The 16,590-nt window shown below is 40.4% G+C and overlaps 1 protein-coding gene across 5 annotated transcripts; it reads right to left on the minus strand.

The window, feature by feature from the left end:
• Nucleotides 1–2,261: 2,261 nt before the first annotated feature.
• cunh5orf63 (chromosome unknown C5orf63 homolog) lies at nucleotides 2,262–15,754 on the minus strand. 5 transcript variants are annotated; one of them, XM_087995638.1, is made up of 5 exons: nucleotides 15,705–15,753; nucleotides 8,070–8,212; nucleotides 7,391–7,517; nucleotides 6,386–6,442; nucleotides 2,262–3,067 (listed from the first exon to the last, which is right to left on the minus strand). In XM_087995638.1, the coding sequence occupies exons 3-5, from the start codon at nucleotides 7,502–7,504 to the stop codon at nucleotides 2,888–2,890; spliced, it is 351 nt and encodes a 116-aa protein (XP_087851764.1). In that variant the 5' UTR covers nucleotides 7,505–7,517; nucleotides 8,070–8,212; nucleotides 15,705–15,753; the 3' UTR covers nucleotides 2,262–2,887. The 5 variants fall into 5 exon arrangements, with proteins under 5 accessions (XP_087851764.1, XP_043572987.2, XP_087851768.1 ...); XM_043717062.2 differs by having other exon boundaries at nucleotides 2,264–3,067; nucleotides 7,391–7,514; XM_043717052.2 differs by lacking the exon at nucleotides 8,070–8,212 and having other exon boundaries at nucleotides 7,391–7,514; nucleotides 15,705–15,754.
• Between the last annotated feature and the right edge of the window lie 836 nt (nucleotides 15,755–16,590).

Raw genomic sequence — 16,590 nt, forward strand, 5'->3', positions numbered from 1 at the left:
AAAGAACTACAACAGAAACTGAAACACCTGATCAGCGGATCCAGACACTCTATACAATCAGCACAAGAATTCTTGGACATCATCAGAAATATACACATAGACAAGGAAGAAACTATGGTCTCATTCGATGTAACGGCACTGTTCACCTCTATCGACAAAACCCTAGCCAAAGAAACAATAGCCAACCTGCTGGACATACAGAACAGACAACAAGACGGGGAACCTATCAACAAAGACGGCATACTCAAACTACTGGACCTGTGCCTCACAACACACTTCGCATTCAACAGCCAAATATATGAACAAATCAATGGCACACCCATGGGCTCACCCATCTCTGGACTCGTAGCGGAAGCTGTAATGCAAAGATTAGAACAAACAGTCTTACCGCAAATTCAACCCAAACTCTGGGTCAGATATGTGGATGACACCTTTGTAATCATTAAAAACACAGAAATAGAAAACACACACTGGATCATCGACGCCACACTCACAGGAATCAGATTCACTAGAGAGGAAGAAAAGGACAACCAACTCCCATTCCTAGACGTAATGGTACAGAGAATACCGAATGGAGAATTCACCAGAAAGGTATACAGGAAATCCACACACACAGACCAAGTCCTAAACTAAAGCAACCACCCCAACACACACAAGAGAAGTTGCATCAAGACACTGTTCAAAAGAGCCACAACACACTGCAGCACACCTGAACTGCAAAAAGAGGAAGAAGAACACCTGTACAATGTATTCGCCAAAAACGAATACCCCCGCAATTTCATCAACAGATGCCTAAGGGAAAGACAACGGAATGAGGACATGCCACAACCCAAAGGACTAGCCACACTACCATACATCAAGAACATTTCTGAACTGACAGCCAGACTACTACGACCACTAGGACTCATAACAGCACACAAACCAACAGCCACTCTCCAACAACAACTCACCAGGACAAAGGACCTGATACCCAGCATGAGCAAAACCAACATAGTGTACAAAACCCCATGCAAGGACTGCACAAAACACTATATAGGACAAACAGGAAGACAGCTAACCATCCGCATCCATGAACACCAACGAGCCACGAAATGACACGACCAGCTATCCTTAGTAGCCACACACGCAGATGACAGGCAACATGAGTTCAACTGGGACAACACTATTATTATAGGACAAGCCAAACAGAGAACAGCCAGGGAATTCCTCGAGGCATGGCACTCATCCATAGATTCAAATCAACAAGCACATCGACCTGGACCCAATATACCGGCCACTGCAGCGGACAGCTGGGACTGACAACCGGAAGCGGCAGAGACAAACCACTATAAATGCCGGAGGAAACAACACAGAAGCGCTTCACAGGAGTCTCCCAAGCACTGAGGATATCACCTAGACAGGGGACGAAACGTCTGCAACATAAATTCCCAGCTCGGCGAACAGAACCACAACAACGAGCACCCGAGCTACAAATTGTCTCACAAATGTTGAATGGGGATAGGTTGGGCGGGGAGCAGATAGATGGGAAGGAAGATGGACAGGTAGGACAGGTCATGAGGGCAGTGCTGAGTTGGAAAGTTGGAACTGGGATAAGGTGGGAGGAGGGGATATGAGGGAACTGGTGAAATCCGCATTGATGCCGTGGGGTTGCAGGGTCCCAAAGCAGAAGATGAGACATTCTTCCTCCAGGCGTCATGTGGTTAGGAAGTGCCAATGGAGGAGGCTCAGGACTTGCATGTCCTTGGTGAAGTGGGAGGGGGCGTTGAAGTGTTCAGTCACTGGGTAGTTTCGGAGATGTTCTCTGAAGTGCTCTGAAGTAGGCGTCCTGTCTCCCCAATATAGAGGAGACTGCATCGGGAGCAACGGATACAGTAAACGACGTGTGGAAGTGCAGGTGAAACTTTGATGGATGTGGAAGGCTGTGAGTGTCGGTGGGTTTGTAGAAGATGTCAGTGTTGATTTGGTCACCATTTATGGAGATGGAGAGGTCCAGGAATGGGAGGGAGGAGTCTGAGAGAGTCCAGGTGAACTTAAGGTCGGGGTGGAATGTGTTGGTGAAGTTGATGAACTGTTCAACCTCCTCGTGGGAGCACAAGGTAGTGTCGATACAGCCATCGGCAAGGTGGGGAATGATGCTGGTGTAACTACGGAAGATGGACTGTTCCACGTAACCGATAAAGAGACAGGCATAGCTGGAGCCCATGCGGGTGCCCATGGAAATGGGAGAATTCAAAGAGAAATTATTGAGGGTGAGGACCAATTCAGTCAAACGAATGAGCGTGTCAGTGGAAGGGTACTGGTGGGGACATCGGGAGAGGAAGGAACACAAAGACAAACAGAGTAAACATTTCAAGTCCAGTATGACTCTTCCTTTTCCTCAGGAGTTCTGATCTCAGTATCTACAGCATTTTACCTTCATTTGAAATTGACAGAACACTGTCAAGTGAGGATATACAAAGAGGAGGCAAAAGGAATCCTGGTACAGAATTGCTGACCTAACTGAATAGTTGAAGAGGTTTTACGGATTAAAAATCCTCCTATCCTTGTGTACTGTTTTGCTCATTATGCATAAATAAACAAATTAATATTTTGGAAATAGTTTGAAAAATTGAAAAGCTGTAGGAAGTTAGAATGATATCAAACTTGTGTACACAAAGCAAGTTTGAAAATGGCACAATGCTTTTGCAACAAAGTCAACTGTGTTTCTTTTAAAACTGTTACATTAAGCATTTAATAACCTTCAAGTTATTTATTTTTACCAGTAGTATTTGAAACAAAATAACTTTAAAGTATTCGCATTTCAACCAGCTACTGTTTAAAAGAACTTGGTCTTAATACCAATGGAGAAGCGGATACATTTTCTTATTCCAAGCTGCACTTCAAAACCTCACGTCCTTTGGTTCAATTCCTGTTCCAGTTTAGCCAGCCTTTTCTCAAGGATTTTAAAGTTAACCTGGTGCATCATCAGAAATTGCCCATTCAGATGAAAAACTGGAATATCATACTTGTACCTCTCGAACCAGATGGAATTTTCTGGAAGAGTAATGTCTACTTCCTGTAGGGTGAACTGTGAATGAAAAGACAATTACATTCATTATGTGGAATGTAATTAAAGGAGCAACTATTAAAATATAGGGAAGGATTAGAAGGGGGGTCATGATAAAATGAAATGAACTAAGGTGGGAAGTGGTTTGTGTGGAGCATAAGCACTAGCACAGACCATTTGACCAAACTGCCAGTTCCCATGATGTAAAATTCTGTGTCGTTAGTAATCAAGGGTTATATTATGAGGACAGGTATCATTCCATTGAATAAAGATTTTATTTTCAAGTGTTTTTGAATGATCCTGTCCAAACATATTGTCTCGGACCTCTGGAGCAGATGAACTGAACCTGGATCTTCTGGTCTACAGGCATGGACACTACACTGCATCACAAGTGTCCTCTATTATACGTGCTTAAGGAGTGAGGTGTTTAAGGTGATGGAAAGAGTAATGAAGTTCATAGAGAAATCGGTTTGTGGAGGGATTGGTTGTGTGGGGTTCAGAAAAGGGGGACACTGCTTTAAGATTAGATCTGATATACCATGAAAATTACTGTTCTCTTTACTTCAGGGCTTCACAGAAAAATGTCGAGGAGAATACTGAAAAACAGGCTACTAGACTAGACGGGATTGAGGTTCATAAGGAGATGTTAGAAATTCTGGAAAGTGTGAAAATAAATAAATCCTCTGGGCCGGATGGGATTGATCCTAGGATTCTCTGAGAAGTCAGGGAGGACATTGACAAGCCTTTGGCTTTGATCTTTATGTCGTCATTTTCGACAGGAAGAGTACCAGAAGACTGGAGGATAGCAAATGTTGTTCCTTTATTCAAGAAGGGCAGTAGAGCCAACCCTGGTAATTATAGACCACTGAGCCTTATTTCGGTTGTGGGCAAAGTGTTGAAAAATGTTATAGGAGATAGGAATTATAATCATCTAGAAAGGAATAAGTTGATTAGGGATAGTCAACATTGTTGTGTGAAGGGTAGGTCGTGCCTAAAAAACCTGGTGAATTGGCTAGCTGAAAGAAGACAGAGGGTGGTGGTTCATCCTGGAGTTCAGTTACTAGTGATATACAGCAAGGATCTGTTGTGGGTTCACTGCTGTTTGTCATTTTTATAAACAAACTGAATGAGGGCGTAGAAGGATGGATTAGTAAATTTGCAGATGGTACAGTTGTGGATAGTGCCGAAGGATGTTGTAGGTCACAGAGGGACACAGATAAGCTGCAGAGCTGGACTGACAGGTAGAAAATGGAGTTCAATGCAGAAAAGTGTGAGGTGATTCACTTTGGAAGGAGTAACAGGAATACAGAGTACTTAGTAGTGTGGATGAGCAGAAAGTTCTGGGTGTCCATGCACATAGATCCCTGAAAGTTGCCAGCCATGTTGATAGGGCTGTTAAGAAGGCATACGGTGTAATAGATTTTGTTGGTAGAGGAATCAAGTTTTGGAACCATGAGATCATGCTGCAGCTGTACAAAACTCTGGTGCAGCTGCACTTGGTGTATTGCATGCAGTTCTGGTCACTGCATTGTAGGAAGGATGTGGAAGCTCTGGAAAGGGTTAAGAGGAGAGTAACCAGGATGTTGCCTGGTATGGAGGGAAGGTCTTACGAGGAAAGGTTGAGGGACTTAAGACTGTTTTTGTTAGCGAGGAGGTTGAGAGGTGACTTAATTGAGACATATAAGATAATCAGAGGGTTAAATCAGGTGGATAGTGAAAGCCTTTTTTTGAGGATGGTAATGGCTAGCACAAGGGGGGCATTGCTTCAAATTGAGGGGTGATAGATATACGACAGATGTCAGAGACAGTTTCTTTACCCAGAGAGTGGTAGGGGCATGGAATGCACTGCCTGCAACAGTTGTAAACTCACCAACTTTACGGGCATTTAAATGGTCATTGGATGAACATATGGACAAGAATGGAAGAATGTAGGTAAGATGGGCTTCAGATTGGTTTCACAGGGCGGCGCAACATCGAGGGCCGAAAGGCCTATACTGTGCTGTAATATTCTATAGCATGTGGACCATTTAGATTGATGCTAACATGGCTGGTGGAAGTGAAATAGGAGAACTCAGATGTTGTAGAACTCAAATTGAGTTATAGAGGCTAAAACAATGTTGTTATTTTCAAGCTTGCATTGAGCTTCATGGGAACATTGTAGCCAATAGGAGAAATGCTAGAATGAGAGAAATATGATTTATTGGAACGGCAGGTATCTGGGTCAGGGTCATTCCTACAAACAAAGCGGAGGTGCACCCTAAAGCATTGCTTTGTCTGCTTTTGATCTCACCCATACTAAGAACAGTGCATTGTGATTAGCAAATCCAGTACTCTAGATTGAAAGAAGTGCAAGTGAAATGCTGCTTCTCCTGGAAGGTGCATCTGGGGCCTTGAATGGTGAGGAGGGATGAGGTAAATTGGCATGCATTACTACTTCTCCGCTTGTATGGGAAGGTGCCATGAGGTAGCGAGGAAATTGGAGTGAAAAAGGAGTATTGTGGAGGGATATGTCTCTACAGAATACTGACAGTTGTGGCAGTATCCTGTTAAAGATGGTAGAAATGGTGGAAGATGATTGTTTGTATATGGATCTGGTGGGATAGAAAGTGAGGACAGAGGGAATCCTATTGTTCTGATTGGCAGAGAAAAGGGTAACTGCAGAGGTGCAAGAAATGGGTCAGACATGGTTAAGGACCCTGTCATGTGGGGGAATCCTCAGTTGAGAAAAGTAGAGGTCATGTTTGGACGCAGCCCAGTGGAGGTGCACTATCAGAATAGATATGATGAACACAAAGAAACTGGGAAAATGGAAAGGAATCCTTGCAGGAACCAGACTGCGAGGGAGTGTAGCCGAGTTAACCATGAGATCAATGGGTTTGTAGTGAATACTGTGGACAGGTTATTATTAGAAGTAGAAACAGTGAAGTTAAGGAAGGGAAGGGAAGCATCAGAGATGGACCAGGCAAAGGTGACAGAAGGATAGAATTTGAAAGCAAAACTGATTAACTTTTCTAATTCTGGACAAGAAAGCTTACATTTCCTCATTGCTTTGCCCATGACCTTGAATAGAGTCAATTTGTAACTAATCCTTTTCCCTTTCAATATAAATTGGTGCGATTGTGTGAAATGGAGTACTTTTGTTTTTGTCCTAATGTATGTAAAGTGAGCTTCAGCATCACATCTTCCTTTACATCAATATTCAAAATCTGTACTATCAAGCAATTGATTAACAACTATATAATGCAAACCTCACAAAGTGATGAATATTCTGAATAAGTACATTATTGAGGACCTGACTTAATTTTGTAAGTGGGTTATTTACTATGGTTAATTTCATACCCTATGCTTATAAGGGATCAATGCCTCCTTGGCTTCTTCGCAAAGTATGCACGCATCCTAAGGATACAAAAACATAATCTGTTGGTTAATGATTATCCATAAGTTTGTACAAATAGGATGTGCACTATATGTAATGCAATTAAATTATTTGCACTTTTAACTTCCCCAAAACAAAATGCACATAACATGTGCCAAATGATTCTTAAACTAGGATTTTCATTACTTACTAGGAGAGAGTGAGGATTGCAGATGCTGGAGATCAGAGTCGAAGTGTGTGGTGCTGGAGAAGCAGAGCCAGTCAGGCAGCATCCGAAGAGCAGGAGAATCGATGCTTCGAGCACAAGCTCTTCAGCATCATGAGCCTCATTCCTGATGAAGTGCTTATGCTTGAAATGTTGATTCTCCTGCTCCTCGGATGCTGCCTGACCGGCTGTGCTTTTTCAGCACCACACCCTTTGACTCTATTACTTACTGCCAACTACTGAGAACAATATGTAAATGGTGGAGTTCAATTGAACCTTTATAGCTTTGCTTAAATGATATGGTAACTAAAGTAAAAAAAAAATCTTTGTTTTTAATTTACAACCAAGTTCATATGAATATTATTTCAATTTGGGCAGTTATTACCTATGATTGTAAAATATAGTTCTCTCACTGTAGGCAAATTACTGCAAATTAAACTTAAAAGGGAAGCTGTTTGTACCTCACCAGAACATAGTAAAATAATGCTTTCAACTTGTCCCAGAGCAGGTTATATACTTTACAAGGACGTTTTAACAGCCAGTCAGGGTAGGAGAGCATAGTTCAAAAGGTTTGCAATGTTTATTAAAAATATTTGAAAGTCCAATTCCAGTCATGCACTGTTATTTAAACCTTTAGTGGAAGACTGAAATTGTGTCTTTAATCTATTATACAGTTAAATTGTTAGGAGGTGGAACTAATTGAAGAACTGGCATATGCACAATGGACATATGATTCTAAGTAGTATGTCAACTTGTACTGTACCTTGGTAAACAGTGTTAAAATTGGCAGATACTTCCTGAGTGTAGACATTCTTAATAACATTTTCGACGCAAATTTTGATGCTTGACCAAGTTTTGTATAGTGAAGTAAATTCATTGCTTCAATGCTACTGAAACAAGTCAAAATCTCATTAGATTGTTATTGATCAGTGAATCAATGCACAAAAGATGTTTCACGAATTTTATCTTCTAAGTAAACATGTTGCTATAAGATAATAATTCTCATATGTTGTGCAAGGTACTGGTTCTGCTGTATTTTTAAAAATCTAAATGACCCATTTGTCTCATGGCATGCTCCATTAGATAGACTTTATCCCATTGCCTTCAACTTGGCATGCTTTGTACTGTAAGATGCTGGAAGTGTTAGCCAATGGGGGCATTGAAAGGATGACAGAATATCTCATAGGCGAATAAATGTTCAGGACCAATAGTATATCACCTTAACCAATGCAATTTAAGGATTGAGAAAGAAAACAACAGAGTGAGGGAGGACATCTGCAGATTTAGTCAAATCAATTACAGGAGAGACAAAGGGAGAAAACTGATTAACAAATAGATTAAATTAAAGACAATGGAAAAGAAAGAATGTGGCATTTTGTGAATCTACAAATAAATACTTTGAGAACAGAACATTGAAAGAAACAGAAAGAGACAAAAAAAACCTGCAGATGCTGGAATCCAAAGCAGACAACTAGGAGGCTGGAAGAACACAGCAAACCAGACAGCATCAGGAGGTGGAGAAGTCAACGTTTCAGGTATAACCCTTCTTCAGGACTGAGAAGCTTTTCATGTTGCACTCATTGGTCTAGGATACATGAATCGGACATATAAATTAGTGTCCCATTTCTCACAGCAAGACAAGAGGGTGCTGATGGTTGGCCATCATTGGCATAGAAGCACTAACTGTCAATCTGAATTCTCAGACCAGAGTGTAATTGTTCAGGGTCCTCTCATGGGAATCTGTCAGAGATTAGCATTCTCCATGACCCCTTTCTTTCAATGAAAATGGTGCAGTGTACATACAAATTCCTTTTGCCTATGTAAAATATTTAAACAGCATACATGTTAATATATGTAGCTTTTATGATGAACAAATGCATCACATTGAGAGTCTCACTGATGATTGTCAATTGGTTTCTGGTGTAATTCTTAGTAGACCAATGTTGACCAATAACAGAATCACATCTAATGGTGGACAGAGTATTATGAATTTGCAAGCACGAGTTGGTTGACTGCAGGCCATGTTGTTTGATACAGTCCATCAGTCGTTGGATCTACATCTTAAATAGCTGGCACTACACTGATGCCAAAACTCTCATCATTTTGCTCATTTGTGCTATAAGCACAACATGTTTTGCTTTACGGGTGGCAGCCTGTTGTGGAGCTCCTCAGGGCAATGTCCTTGGCCCAACCACTTTCAGCTGCTTAATCAATTACCTTTCCTCCATCACAAGGTCAGAAGTGGGTATGTTCGCTTATGATTGTACAACGTTCAGCATCACTCATACCTTTGCAGAAACTGAAGCCATTCATTTTCAAATCCAACAAGAGCTGGACAATGTCCAAGCTTGGACTGAAAAGTGGCAAGTAACAGTCATTCCCCTCGAATGCTAGGCAATGATTATCTTCAATAAGAGACAATCTAAACACCACCCCTTTCAATGATGTTACCATCACTGAGTTTTCCCACTATCAATATCCTGACAGAAACTCAAGTTGGACTTGCCTTATAATTATAGTGGCTACAAGAACAAATCAGAGGCTAGGAATCCTGCAGACAATAATTTCCTGACTCCAGAAAACCTGTCCAACATCTACAAGGTTCAAGCAAGAGTGTGATGGAAAATCTCTCACTTGCTTGGATGACTGCAGCTCCAACAACACTCAAGAAGCTTGACACCATCCTGGGCAAAGCAATCCATTTGACTGGCACAATATCCTAAATATCCACTCCCTCCAACCAATGATCAATAGGAGCAGTGTGTACCACCTGCAAAATGTACTGTAGGAGTTCACCAAAGATCTTTAGACAGCACCTTCCAAATCCACAACTGCTGTGACCTAGAAGAGCAAGGCCAGCAAGGTACACGGAAAGCCACCACCTGCAAGTTCCCCTCCAAGCTACTACCTACCCTGACTTGGAAACGTATCACTGGTCCCTCAGTGTCATTGGGCCTAAGACTTAATACTTGAGAAGTTAAAATGATATTCGAAGATTCATCTAACTTATGCTAGTCGAAGAATTTCTAGGGGCAACAAACATTACGTAAAATGCATTCAGAAATTGCATGTTCACAGATTGAGACCAGTGGGATCAAAAACTTTCCTTGGACTGGTTCAGGACAATTGAGTGGCTACTTAAAAGAATGTACAAAAATATCTGAAGTATGGTTTCTGTTTTGTTAAAAGAAAATGGGAATGTTTTGTTTTCTTGTTTAAAATGCAAGTTACCAACAAAGATAGTGTTTGGTCAATAGTACTTCTGGTCTTTTGTTATTGGAAAAGTCTTCAAATATGAAATCTTTCCATTATCAACTACAAATTTGAATTTACTCAAAGATTATTTTTAATATGTGAATAAGGCATTACACATCTAAAGACAATGGGCTGGAACATTGCACACTGTTAATAATAGTCTGCTCTTACTACAACAATGATTTCAGGGGATGAAGGGACACATAGAGTCATGAATCTAGAACTTATCATTGATTTAATTCACTCCTCAAATAGCTTCTCACAAGCAATGTCTCACCCTCAGCCTTTCCATTATTTTAAGAATTAACTGGAATTGCATATTAATTGCCCATTAAACTTGCTGCAGAAAGTGATAGCTGGTAATTAACAGCATAAGTATCCTTTTAATGGTGTGATAATTGTTAATGCAATGTTATTCTGTCTCTCTGCCCTGGAAAGGGCTCAGATTAACTGCATAATCTCAATCCGAGAGAGAGATTTGAGTTCAGTTACAATCATACCAATGGATGGCATTGCCATGGGATGCACTCTCGCCTCAGGTCTTGTGAACATTACCTTGAGCTATATTCCCTCTAAACCTTGCTTATGTTACACAGATCTCTCTGTGTGCCAGCAAATTCAGGAAATCAATAGCTCTCCACGGCGATTGTGAAATATTTCCTCATCTCAGTCCTAAATAATCTATTCCATATCCTAAAATAGTGACGCTTGGTTCTGGACTCCACAAACAGTTGAAATAAGCTGCTTCCATCTAATCTGTCCAGCCCTGTTAGAATTTGTACGCTTCAATCCGATCCCCTTTCATTTTTCTCACTCTTGTGAGTACAGGCCCAGTTGAAGCAATCTTCCCCCCCATTTGACAGTCCTGGATCCTTGGTATCAGCCTCCTGAACCTCTGTTGTACTCACTCTAAGGCAAGTGTATCCTCTTTTAGGTAGGGAATTCAAAATTGTACAGAATAGTCCAGGTGTGGTCTCACCAAGGCCCCATGTAATGGCAGTAAAACATTTCTATTTCTGAACCCAAATCTTCTTGTAATGAAGGCCAACATATCATCGCTGCACCTGTCTGTCTACTTTCATCAACTGATGGACAAGGACACTAAAATCCTTTTACATTTTCTGACATATCATCATTTAAACAATACTCTTCCTTTTGATCTTCACACTAATGTGAATACAGAGGAACTTCGATTATCCAAACGACACGGGCAGGGAATATTCTGTTCAGATAATCGAATGTTCGGATTATTGAATGTTCGGATAACACAGTTTAGCCAAGCATTGGGACCTTGTGATCTTGCCAGATAATCCGAAATTTGGATAATTGAGTGCCGGATAATCGAGGTTCCTCTGTATTTAGAAATGTTGTACTGCATCTGCCTTGTGTTTGCCCACTCATTCAACTTGTCTAAATTTCCTTGAAGCCTTCCTGGCATTTTCCTCTCAACTCTCAAAACCTTGGAGGTTTATTAATAAACAAACTTGGATTTGGTTCATTTAGTTTCCTCATCTAGTTCATTTATATATACCATGAATAGCTGGGCCCTAAGCACTGATCCTTGCACTACACTTCTAGTCAATGCTTACCACTCAGAAAAAAAACATTTATTCCCACTTTGTTTCCTAGCTGACAAATAATTTTCAATCAATGTTTATATATTAACCCTTATCCCATGTGCTTTAACTTTGCTCACAAACCTCTCACAAAGAATCTCAAAAGTGGTCCAAATCGACATTCCCCTCCATTCTACTGGTTTCATCCTCACAAATCTCCAGTCGATTTGTTAAGCATTATGTGCCTTCATTTGTCTTGTCCAATCTCATAAATGCTTTCTAAATGTTCTGTTATTGTGTCTTTCCCCATGACAGAGGTTTGGCTACTTGGTCTATAATTCTCTCCCTCCCTCTTGAAATCATGAGGTTCCATTTACCACTTCATTAGGATTATGGAATATAGATTATCAGGCCCTCTGATTTGTCAGCCTTTCATGTCCCAGTATGATTTTTTTCACTAATACTGATCTCCTTCAATTCTTTGGTTCCCCAACATTTTTGGAAGATTATTTGTACCCTATTTTGTGAAGATGGAACCAAAGTATGTGTTCAATTCTTCTGCTATTTCTTTATTCCACATTATCATTTCTCCAGCTTTTGATTGTAATGTGCCTCCAATTGTTTTTACTAATCTTTTTCTCTTCTCTTAGTGGGAACATTAATCTCGAGAAGTGCATATGCAATTGAATGACAATTAATCTCTCCCCAGTTCTGACAGACAGGTGAAGCTAGCTGTCACATTGCAACTTCACATTTTTTTTCTGTGGGACTTGGGCATCACTGGTTGGCCAGCATTTATTGCCCAGCCCTAGTTGCCCTTGAGAAGGTGATGGTGAGCTGCCTTCTTCAATCGTTGCATTCCATATATTGTAGGTAGACCCACAATGCTGTTAGGAAGGAAATTCCAGGATTTTGAATCAGTGCAGTAAAGAAATGGTTATACATTTCCAAGTCAGAATGCTGAGTGGCTTGGAGGGGAACTGCAAGTGGTAGGGTTCCCATGTACCTATTTTCTTTCTAGACTGAAGTAATTGTGCACTTTGAAGGTGCTCTCTAAGGATCTCTGACAAATTTCAGAAGTACAACTTGTAGATAATGTACACTGCTGCAACTGAGCGTCAGTGGTGGAGAGAGTGGATGTGGTGCCAATTAACCAGGCTGCTTTGTTCTGGATGGTGTTAGGCTTCTTAAGTGCACAGTCATACAGCATGGTAACAGACCTTCGGTCCAACTTGTCTACGCCGACCAAGTTTCCTAAACTGGACTCGTCCATTTGCCTTTGTTTGGTCTAAATTCCTCTAAAATTTTTCTTATCCATGTACCTGTCCAAATGTCTTTTAAATGTTACAGTTGTACCCACCTTTATCACTTCCTCTGGCAGCTTGTTCCAGAAATGCACCCCGCTCTGTGTGGAAAAGGTTGCCCCTCAGGTCCCTTTTAAATCTTTTCCCCTCTCAACTTAAACCTATGCCCTCTAGTTTCGGACTCCCCTATCCTGGGGAAAAGACCTCGGCTATTCACCTTATCTATGCCCCTCATGACTTTGTAAATCTCTATAAGGTCACCTCCTACGCTACAGGGAAAATAGTCCCAGCCTATCCAGCCTCTTCTTATAACTTAAACCTTCCCATCGTGGTAGCATGCTTGTAACTCTTCTTTAATAACATTCTTCCTATAGAAGGGAGAACTGTATGCAGTTCTCCAAATGTGGCCTTACCAAAGTCTTGTACACCTGGAACATGACATCCCAACTCCTGTACTCAATGCTGTGACCAATGAATGCAAGCATGCTAAACAATTCCCTCTACATTTGCAATCTGTCTATCTGTGATGCAGATTTCAAGGAACAATGGACCTGCAGCCAGAGGTCCAGATTCAAATGCCACCTATTTCAGAGGTGTGCCATAACATATATGAACAAGTTGATTTCAGAATATTGAGACTCATGTTTTCAGGACGCTTGTGGTGCAGTGGGGAAATACCCCTACCTCGCAGACGAGAGGTCCAGGTTTAACTCCCACTGGTTCTGGAGGTATGTACTAACAACTCTGAATAAGTTGAATAGAAAACGATTGGAGATTGATAGTCTAGCTTTTCTTAGCAATCAAGCTGCTATAATTGTAACCACCTTGTACCTCTTTCCCAGTAAAGGTTTGGGGCTCCACTTCCATCACTAACAATCAAACAACTCAGGCTTGCTGTCAGGTCTTATGACCCCCTTCACTTTACTTTAAGTTAAAGCCACATTTCTAAACATAACGACCATCTAATTGTAAGACTTCAGCGAAGAAAATCTACATAGATTCAAGACAGAAAACTTGTTTTGTGCACTTTCATTTTGCTAAAATTATTGGCAGGAGCTTTTTGACAGCAAAGTGAACAATTCTGTAAAAGATTTAACAGTATTTCAGGTGTCAAGGTGGATTCACTGGGTTGTGATTTTGTTAAATTGGAGGGCATCAGTCAAGGTCATCTTCAAAGACAACAGGCTTATACTCTTCATTGCTGTACAGGTGGAAGTGTTGTCGTTTAGACTGGATGTTAATATAAGATTTATCTCTGCCCACTCAAATGACATGAAAGATTAAATGGCACTCATTTAAAGAACAGGAGAGTTCCCACTCCTGTTTTGGTCAATAGCTATTCATCAATCAACATGAAACTGATCAAGAAAGCAGCTCACCAACATATTCACTTGATTTGTTTTGCATTGGCAAAGAAAGTGATGGCCTGGTCAGTGCCACCCACATCCAATGAGAGAGTAAGTAAAATTCATTAAAACAGAATTTCTGGTCATGATCACATTGCTGTTTGTGGGATATTACTATGCACAAACTGATAGTGACTACAAATGAAATGTACTTCATTAGCACTTTGGTCATGAAAGTGCAATATATTGTAAATGTAAGTCTTTCTATTTCCATTTTACTTCTTTTTATCAATGCTTTTTTCTCATGTTTCCATTTATTATTGTATTTTACCTTTTTCACAATTTCAGTGGAAAGTGTGTTCTCCCACACCTGGCCCAGCAAAAGGTGGCTTCCAATGGAACAGAATGGCAGTATAGGTTTGGTGCCTGGCAGGACGGCCTCCCGGTGAGGCAGTCTTGGCCTGGGGTAGCAGTCTTGTTCCTGCATAGAGGTCTCAATTTGTCATGGAGGTCACCTTTGGCAGCTTCCGGGTATTTCAGCAGCCCAGTGTGGAGGTCTCGTCCTGGTCTTGGTCTAATGTGACAGTCTCAGCCTCGCCCTGTGTGGCAGCTTCTGCCCAGTTTTCCATTGTACCCTAAACCTATTTATGACTTCTGACATTAATTCAAGCGCCATGTTGTGGTGACTTAAAAAACATTTCACTTTTTTTTGTAAAAATACACATTACAATAAATTGTTATTCTATTCTAACATCAAAACAGTATTAATTTAGGTTTAGCAACAGGAACATAGGAGTAATGAGGGAAAATATCAAACAGGAGAAAAAAGGATACATCTGTTGCTAGGGCATAGATAACGTGGAAATGGCCAACATCTGCAGTTTAGACAACAGTGATCTTATCATTCTAAATATCATGCTCAGTAAAGCAGAAACAATCTTATCTTTACTACTATTATGTACAGATAAAAGAAAATGCTAGGTTTTTAAATTCAGATTTGATTGTTCCTATTGGATACTACCTCTAAGATGACATTTCTGATTTCGGGTTGCTCTTTAAAGATGAAAGTCTTTTCACTGAACAGTTATTTAAATCTCAATCGCCTGACTTGTACTGCAACCACAGAGTAAGAACCCACTCCGGGGCATGTTCACGTTCCCTACCAATCCGCCCATGTCCCTGGATCTCTCAATCATCTAAAGACAATTCCTCACACACTCGTGGGAAAACAACCCGTCTTTGTCGTTTTCTTTAGTGTGAACGCTTTTTTTCTCTTTTAAAATTTGTGGACATTCAGTTGCATGCAAGCATGTACATTGGCGGCTTACTGTTAGTCAAAGATCTTAAGCTGAATTTTACCAAATTTCTTTTAAGTCCAGAATTTTTCTCTACACTGTTTAAAATGCAGCTAAATGAAAATGTAGCAAAAACGTGTGGGGAGCCGATGCTATTGAGTCCTGCTTTCTCCCACCCCCACTTGGCTTAGGCTATATCGAACTTCCTGCATTTTTTTGAAAAAATTTAACTTTGTAAATGCAAAGTGGACTCATGTTTAAGTTTTGGCATAATTACTGTACTGCAACAAATTACGTTTCTAATAGTGAAATGAATCTTACTTATTGCAGGTTACCAATTGAAGTATTCTTTTGGGTTCGATCACGTGACATCCGATCATGTGACTATAAATCACGTGACAGTGGCTCACTGTTGTTACAGTGTGCTCTTTGTTTTAATGTAGTTTACAAATTGTAAAAACTTGCATTGTAGTGTAATTTTCGTTTCAGATTTCAAAACCGGAGAGTAAATAATTTGCACCTGAGATAGTTCAAATTCAGGCAGTATTATTACCTATGTTATATTTAACTTACTTCCGAATATGTATTGTTTATACTTGTAGCAACGTTGGTAACCAGAGGATATGACAAAAATGTTATTATTTTGCCGGATTATGTGGAGAAGGGAAACTCGGAAGTGGGATGAAGCGAGTTGTTGTTGGTACAGACATGATGGACCAAACTGTCGTCTTCTGTGCTGTAACAATGTCATTAAATTTGTAGAAATGAGTTATGATCTGAAATGCTTCACTTCAAATGTGGGACTTCCATTAGAATGAGATTTGATTTTACTGTGCAGGGGAATTGTAAAACTTCTTGAAATTATGGCCTTTGTGTGGAGCCACAGAAAATGGGGGAGATACTAAATGAGTATTTTGCCTCAGTATTTACTGTGGAAAAGGACATGGAACAAATAGATGGTGACATCTTGCAAAATGTCCAGATTACAGAGGAGAAAGTGCTGGATGTCTTGAAACTGTGAGAAACAAAAGCTCACTCACTTTAATAATTTCAGTCCGAGACGAATATCTGAATCAGCCGTTTATTTGTACACCTATAGGTGGGTGCTTTGTCTAATTACCAGGTAAGGCAATGACAAAATGCACACCAAATCCAACAAACTCTCGAAATTTATACAGTTTGAATCCCCATATTTTTCCTTATTCCA

Source organism: Chiloscyllium plagiosum, unplaced genomic scaffold, assembly GCF_037043375.1.
Source record: "Chiloscyllium plagiosum isolate Xiang-an unplaced genomic scaffold, Cpla_swu_hap1 HiC_scaffold_2, whole genome shotgun sequence".
Lineage (NCBI taxonomy): Eukaryota > Metazoa > Chordata > Chondrichthyes > Orectolobiformes > Hemiscylliidae > Chiloscyllium > Chiloscyllium plagiosum.

Excerpts from the sequence above, each read along its gene's own strand:
- cunh5orf63 (XM_043717052.2), bottom strand. The coding sequence starts at position 7,504 with ATGAATTTACTTCACTATACAAAACTTGGTCAAGCATCAAAATTTGCG. Across the intron at positions 6,443-7,390 it reads TTTTAACACTGTTTACCAAG|GATGCGTGCATACTTTGCGA; the intron begins GTACAGTACAAG and ends TTGTATCCTTAG. Across the intron at positions 3,068-6,385 it reads TGATCCCTTATAAGCATAGG|TTCACCCTACAGGAAGTAGA; the intron begins GTATGAAATTAA and ends TTTCATTCACAG.